This window comes from Nannobrachium achirus (assembly GCF_963921795.1).
Source record: "Nannobrachium achirus genome assembly, chromosome: 20".
In the NCBI taxonomy this organism is placed as follows: domain Eukaryota; kingdom Metazoa; phylum Chordata; class Actinopteri; order Myctophiformes; family Myctophidae; genus Nannobrachium; species Nannobrachium achirus.
In genome coordinates, this window is record NC_137827.1 from 21,765,147 (window position 1) to 21,773,317 (window position 8,171).

The 8,171-nt window shown below is 42.9% G+C and overlaps 1 protein-coding gene across 1 annotated transcript; it reads left to right on the forward strand.

Annotated features, from left to right (window-relative positions):
* The first annotated feature begins 3,540 nt into the window (after nt 1-3,540).
* Nucleotides 3,541-6,399, forward strand: ngb (neuroglobin). Its single transcript, XM_080750743.1, has 4 exons — nt 3,541-4,127; nt 4,681-4,783; nt 5,380-5,499; nt 5,632-6,399. The coding sequence occupies exons 1-4, from the start codon at nt 4,033-4,035 to the stop codon at nt 5,776-5,778; spliced, it is 465 nt and encodes a 154-aa protein (XP_080606869.1). The 5' UTR covers nt 3,541-4,032; the 3' UTR covers nt 5,779-6,399.
* The last annotated feature ends 1,772 nt before the right edge of the window (nt 6,400-8,171 follow it).

Genomic DNA, 8,171 nt, shown 5'->3' on the forward strand with positions numbered 1-8,171 from the left:
GTGAGTGAGTGAGTGAGTGCCTGCCTGCCTGCCTGCCTGCCTGCCTGCCTGCCTGCCTGCCTGCCTGCCTGCCTGCCTGCCTGCCTGCGTGCGTGCGTGCGTGCGTGCGTGCGTGCGTGTGTATGACACACATGACTTGTAGATCTAATATTTGCGCTATTCGTCGTACAACAAAGTATATAAGGCTTAAGTGCTTAAGTTAAAGTAAGGACTGATTCACAGCATAGGAATGTGAGAGCTCTCCACTGCTGCCTACAGTGTGTAAACAAGCTACAGTGCCTTGCAACGGGGGAGCTCAGAGTGGGCAGCAAACAACACATCTCATTTAGATTAATAAGAGGGTGAGTGTTTGGCCACCACATATTATGATCGGGGTGTTTGAGGAGTGGCCTCTCCAGCAGATCAACAATATAATTTCACCAAGGAGGTCGCCCATTATTTTAGCCGCCGTGCAATATTAAAATTCCCACACGTTTAATTCTGAAAGTGCAAAGGCAGCAAATCTGCTGGTTGTCCAGTGCCAACAAGGTCACTGTGATTTATTTTAATTTAAGATGAAAGACGTGTATAATAAAATCAGACGGTGTGGTGAAGTTCACTAAGGGGCAAAAGAGACACGCCCACGGAGTAGCTGGGACAGGCTTCAAATGGATCACTTCATCTTGAAAACAAACCACTTAAGAGCACCTTATTGTTAAGATTTAAATGAAAGGTTATTCTGCAGTCCAACACCCAATGTGCCTACAGTCCCTTTTTAACGACTGTATTTAAGCCCTGTATACTTCGCTGTACAACAGGGGTCTTCAACAGGGGGTCCGGGACCCCTAGGGGGTCCCCAGAGTTACTACAGGGGGTCTTCCAAATATTTGTGTGATAGAAACCTTTTTCTACCACTTTTTCGAGTCACGTGTTCAAATACTGGATTGTGATTGGCTTAAAACAGTAGTAAATGAGGCCACAATAGCCGGAATGTGTGAAATGCCCGGATGTACATGCAAATGAGGCACATTTCCGAGATCAATACGCGATGAACGCATCCGGGGACTTCAGGAGGGAGTCGGAACCTATGGTCGGAACACCTTTCCCCCCACCAACAAATGACGGTCGCAGCTGTCCTATGTTTACTAACGTGCGTACTATCGTCGCCGATTTATTTGGATCCAATGCAATCCGCCAACTTTAAAGCCCCTTTTCTCTGAACCTATGCCTTTCTGGAAGCGAACAGCCTCTATTTACGGCCGGAACGGTGCTTTTAACTGACGTTAGCTTAGCTGTAAGCTAGGCGACCGAGTATTTCCCGGTGAATCTGTGCGCAAAGGTGGGGGCTTGGGAGTGTGGGGGTCTGGGGGACACGCACCACCACTGACTATTGCTGATGATGGAGAGGTTCTATAGCTTAGCCTTTATGTATTGAAAATGAGAGGCACTCTTGCCGATTTAGTAAGAGACTCGTCTCCAATTGCAAGATATTTAAAAGTTATTTGGGGCCATGATGATGATGATATCCTTTTCTTCCCACAACTAGACTAAGGATTTTATATTGTCTGTGTTATTGTTTACAACCACTGAACCACAATTATTCACGTGTGGCAAGATTCACTCGTTTTTAGTAGGCTATATAGTGTAGGCTTTAAGCCTACACTATATAGCCTACTAAGAAGAAGCTTAGAAGAAGCCTTTTCAGAAGTTAATTTAATGATTTCCATTTAATGATTTCATTTATCCTCATCTAATGCACCGTATGCACGCTGTTTAAAGGCCGTGTAGGCTTTTCAGAAGTTAATTGAATGTTTTCCATTTGCGCTAATGCACGCAACTGTTTTCGCCAGGTTTTAAGGTCTTATTTTAGTTGTTTCTCATAAGCTCGCAACCCTCCTTGCCCATCGGCCCCCACCTTTGCGCACAGATTCACCGGGAAATACTCGGTCGCGTAAGCTAGACATCTGTCTCAGCATGGAGTTGGCGCCATCTGGTGGTGAGTAGAAGATGTTGTTTGTGGCACTATTTGTTGTTATGGCGGAAGTTTTATAGGCAATAATGATTGTAACTTAAGATCCTTGCAAGTTACAACTATGTGTTTTCTTTCATGTATACGGGAAAAAGTGGTAGAAAAGCTATTTACCACTCGGGGTCGGACATTATGCTCTCATAATGTCCTGAGTGCGGGTGTTATCGGACTCGGCTGGCGCCTCGTCCGATCACACCCGCACTGCAGACATTATGAGAGCATAATGTCCTCTCACTCGGGGTAAATTGCTTACTTTTCTCTTTTTGGAGCGGTGAAAGCGCTCCCAATAGACAGGTATGTCTGTGGGTGGGTGGGTGGGTGGCTGGCTATGTGGCTGGCTGGCTATGTCTGTAGCCTGGCAATACCTTGAGTGGCCACACACAACACACAAGTTAAAGGAGGGGCGCTGTTGTGCAGGCACACACACACACACAGCTTCTATGGCACTATTGTGCAGACTAGACACACACACACACACACACACACACACACACACACACACGGTATAGCTGCTCAGATTCACCGCTCCACTTCGAACCGAGGTTTGATTTTTTTATATCAACCACTTGAACCCTAGCATCCATAATATACTCAGAGAATTTTAGCAAAGCGCGAGGCGTTGTGAGCTTGTAAAGGTTAAGTTAATTAAGTATTGACAGTTCAATTGTAAATATCTGAAATTGACATGAACCCCAAATATACTGAGGATAGCGCTGTCAAACAATGAAACTATATGGAATCTCAACTAAGGGGTCCTTGGCCTGAAAATGTTGAAGACCCCTGCTGTACAATGAATAGCGAAAGACATGTTGGTAACACTTTACTTAAAGATTGGGTAGGCCTATATAATGCATTATGATTTCATTTATAATGCATGTATAACACTTGTTATACATTTTTATAATTATGCATAACAACTTATAACAAGGTTTGTGAAGTATTATAAGTGCTGGTCATAATACATAATAAGCTCAGCGGAACAGTACATTATAACTACCATGATCAGTTATAAAGTGTCTTTGTTATAAGTTGTTATGCATAATTATAAACATTTATAATGAGTGTTTTGAAACCTAATAACTGAATTGTAATGCATTAAATGTGTAAATGCGATTATCATGCATTATACTGTAGATCCAACAGTTTTACCTGGTAGTTATAATGTACTATCAGCATGTGTTCCAGTTAACACTTGCTGAGCTTATAATGCGTAATCACTTATAATACTTTTTAAGTAAGGGCCAACTGTTGGTTTGTATGTTTGTTTGTTTGTGTTTGTGTTTACATGGTGCTGTCGGCTGTCACTTCACCTGCAGGAGGAGCTGTGGCTCATCGTTGCCGCCTCAGCGAAGCGAAAGAGAGAAATCCCTCTTTTTCTCCTTCAGTGGCATGAATAATATCCCCGCTCTGGAGAGAGCATATCGAGAGAGAGAGAGAGAGAGAGAGAGAGAGAGAGAGAGAGAGAGAGAGAGAGAGAGAGAGAGAGAGAGAGAGAGCAGTCAGTGTGACAGATAAGAGTGTGGTAGGACTTGTATCCCTCTGACTGCACCAGGAGCAGTGGAGCGAGAGAGAGCAAGTGCATCAGGGTGTCAGGCAAGTCCCTGTGTGCACAAAAGCACACACACACACACACACACACACACACACACACACACACACACACACACACACACACACACACACACGCGCACACACAGACCTCACAGTCTGGCTTTGCCATTAGAAGTTCAGAAAAAAGGTGTACTCTAACCAAGGTACGGCATGCTCCGTACACACTTTGCCAGGGATCACATCCAACCTCTCGATGTACTGTACACTATTAACGTTGTCGCTCTTCTCGGCTTGATGCTCCTCTGTGCTTTTCCAGGTGGGTCGGCAGGAGTGTCCTCTAGTGGAGTCACTGTAGCGTAGTATGGCTTTCCTCCAACTGCACCTTCATCTGGTCCACTAGAATAGCTGCTGCTTCTCCACTGTAAGAACTTCTGCACGTGCACAGAGACAAGAGAGAGAGAGAGAGAGCGAGGATGGCAATGGCAGAGAAGGACAAGGAGCTCATACGAAGCAGCTGGGAAAGCCTGGGGAAAAACAAAATTCCACATGGTGTCGTCATGTTCAACAGGTAATACTCTTCATGATCCTTACATCCTACATGGTTGCATTGATTGGAATGACAGCAAAGTGAGAAAACAAGCCTAACTTTTAAGGTCCTTTGTCTGTGCAGCAAATGCTTACTATTAATTCACTTCACACATGCATTGTTTTGCACAAACGCAAGAAGAACATGGTGGTAAAGGATAGCTGCTATGCTTTGTGTTTGTACGTTTATTGTTGGAGTGCATTCTTGCTCATGTAGCAGCACAGGTGTAAAGAGAAGAGAACCCATGCCAGTTCCTCCTGCACAGCACACTTGCTCTATCTAGAGAGGCTTGACTTGTTGCTTGGCGACAGACAGCAATAATCTACAATTTACTTTGAGACAGCTGCCGCCAAAAAGAGACGCGAGAAGACGAGATCTGATTTAGCTACAATTTATAGAGGGATATTGTGCCTGTGTTTGTGACGTTTGGCAACCCAGATGTCAACTGCATGCAGCTCTGGTATTGAATAGTGTGGAATGTGCTAAATGGACCTGTGAGGAATAATTGAATGTTTTTTAACTGTGTCTGTTCTAGACTGTTTGAGCTAGAACCTTCACTCCGTCATCTCTTCAACTTCAACACAGACTGTGTTGAAGACTACCTCTCCAATGCCCGATTCTTGGATCATGTCACAAAGGTGAGCTCAGCTCAGCACCACAGCAAGTTGGCAACTGCTACAAGTGACACACTGTATTAGTAGAGCAGTTCACTCGTAAGACCAGGGACTTGCAGAGAATTATAGAGAGGCAGGGGGCTGACATTTCTAAAAGGGCCTTTTGGTGAAAATACCGGAAATAGCAGACCTCCAGCACTGCGCGTTGTGAGATTGGTGGTCGGCTATTTTCGGTATACTTACTTGATACCACACTGAACTAAGCATAATCAAGTGAATACTGGAGATGTGGCGACATGAAAGGGCAATTCTTTCAACATAATATACTGCATTCAAGTTCAGGAGAGTTTGGACAAGGCAATTCTCTTGAATGCTGCCTTCGGGTAGCATGGAACATTTCTTTCACCATAGTAAAAACCGCATTCATGGTCTGGAGAGGGCACTTTTTACAGACGGGTAAAAGGGCAGCGGCTCAAGCCCCCTTTGATGTCTATGTGTGCATGTGCCTGCTTAAGAGACAGTATTGAGCTCTTCAACATGTGTGCGTGTATATAAGCATGTGTGCATTCATTTTCCTCTTTGTGTGGTGTGACTGTGTGCACATACTTATGTGCTTCCAGGTGATGCTTGTCCTCGATGCAGCCGTCAATAACCTCGACAACCTCCTCGCCCTGAAGGACTATCTGGTGAAACTGGGAATGAAGCATGCGGCAGCAGGAGTCAGCATCAAGTCATTCGGTGTAAGACGATCTTACAAAAGCAATTCAAACAATTCAACAATCCATAAATGCAACCATGACATCTCGGTGACCTTCTATCTGCATGTGTCCTGAACTTGCGTGTTTCCTTGTTTGTTTTGGGCTGCTTTTTAGGTGGTGGGGGAGTCCCTCCTCTACATGCTGAAATGCAGCCTGGGAGAGGCGTACAGTGCCCCCCTGCAACAAGCCTGGCTCAACCTGTACACTATTGTGGAGGCGGTCATGAGCCAAGGGTGGACTGACAGCGAGCACAAGGCCTGACTGACACAGATCGTTCAACGTTAGTTGCCATGGAGTGAGGTTATGTAACTTTGCAGATCGCCGATTTTGGCTACTGTACATTTCCTCTGTGATTACGGGTTTGTGTTGTGTTTGTCTGCGAATGTACGGTGTAATCACGCACAGCATTAATGGTTGGATCGACTGACATTCACAGAGTTCCGCTTTCTTTTTCTATGGATGTTGTAGCTACTTGACCCTGCTGCTATAAAGTGGAGAGGATTTTTGTCAGTCAGCTTCGGCTCTGCTAACATCACGTGAGGTCCTCACATGGGGACGAGGCTTTAGGCGACAACCGTTCCAAGTTGAAACTGCTTTGTATATAATGGCATCGATATATCTACTCAAATGATAACAACGCCTGTGGTGGTCTTTGTGATGTATCTAAAAAGTTGCACAATAGTGAAACACTGGATATTACATTTGGGCATCACACTCTAATCAAACTGTGATGATTACTGTGGCCCACATTGGCAGCTTCTGATAAGACAATACTCCTTTACAAAAATTGATGCAGAACCCATTAAGACTGTTTCTTTTGTGAATTTATTATTTATAAGATGGCAGTAACCTTTAACCTAATGATTAACCACTTTAACCCTGGCGTCCCAATTCTGTCATTATAGGCGAAATGTTTTACATTTTGAAAGATGTTCATACATTCTTTGAAAATAGCAGATATGCACGCTCACAACACGTTGTGATGCGATGCTTTGTGAGCGTTTAGATCAGCTATTGAAAAATGTAAGACCGAACATAGGGCTTAAGGGGTTTTAATCGAATAGACACTGGCACATGAACTGTTATACTCTCATCGATAGCTTCTTCTGTGATCTCTATGACTGTTAAGGCATCCATGTGCACCTCAGTTAACATGGTGCGTGATGCTTCTCTATTCACAGAATCAATAGGGGCTTCTGACTGTTAATCTCTAACCTTGCTAGACTGTTATTTTTGCTTTACAAGTTTGGATGTGACAGACATCTTAGCTCAAAGAAATGACAGCATCATTTCTCTCTATCTTGTTCAGTTTCGTCCCACTGGTATTGGTGTAATGTAGTTTTGCTGTAGTTTATCTCAATAATGCCTGTTAATCTAAACATTGTTACTCTAGCTCCAAACACTATTTGACCACATTGACACAGCTGCCATTTTGCGTTTAGTTCATACAGTAGTTGAGGGGGTGGGAAACATCCAGGGTGAGCTTGAAGACCTGTTATGCATTGTGGTCACAATTAGGCCTGTCACAATTATTACATAATCGTCTAATCGCAATTATCTGACATAATCGCAATTATTTTGTAATAATCGTTTCCATGTTGACAAATGTTCTTATAAAAAAGTAGTGGAAATAGAATTACAAGCTCACACCTACAAGTTCACAACATTGTGAGCTTGTAGATCTGCTATTTCCACTATCAATGTTATTTTTTTAAGTATAAAGTTGTCAAATAGTAATGTCTTTGTATATTTAGGTTATGTGTCATATCTGCCATGTGCAACTTCAAAGTCTACAAGCCAGACAGAAACGCAACTGGCAACGACAAAAAAACAATTAAATCGTTAATCGCAATTATTTTTGTGACAATTAATCGCCATGTAAAATGTCATAATTGTGACAGCCCTAGACACAATAACCTATATTGCACCACAACCACCATATACAACTGGGATTGTGTTTGGGACTGGGACCCAGCGCTCCCCTAAATTCCCCTTCAATTTATCTAGATCAAATCTCTTGCGATAATCAGTTATGTGTGAATAAGAATCATTATTGCTGCTACTGTATACGATTTAATTTTTCTTCCTCACTGTCATACTGTCATAATGCCAAGTACTTTTGCAACAATATGCCAAGTATTGGATAATAATGCCACACAGCTGCTGATAGGTGGTTATTATCGCTTTAGTCTGAGTTTACATTCATAAAGTTTATTTTTGTATTCTGAAGTGTATCTGCTGTGATAAGAGAGCTGATATATGCCCTCAAAATATTTAGCTTTACGTGTCTTTTCCTGTAGAATAATTCTGTCTCAACACAAGATAACCACACAATGTGTGCTGTACTAAGGTAGATAATTAACCAGACACTTTTCCTGCCCCCAAAGGAGCAAATCAGTGCAACAAGAAAAATATTTTATTCAGTGTAATGGCTGTATTTGCTATATTTTATTATCTACATTTCAGTGGGGAAAACCTTTTATTCGTGAACTCGAATATCCCTGCGTAGTCTGCTCAACCTGTGCTTTCCCAGCTACAAGAGTATTGTTTGTTAACTGACTGTGTGGGTGTTGTATTTACAGTATATCTGTTCCTTTCTTAGTAACAGTACATGGCCCCATGCACATTGTGGCTCATCATGTCTATTTTCATGA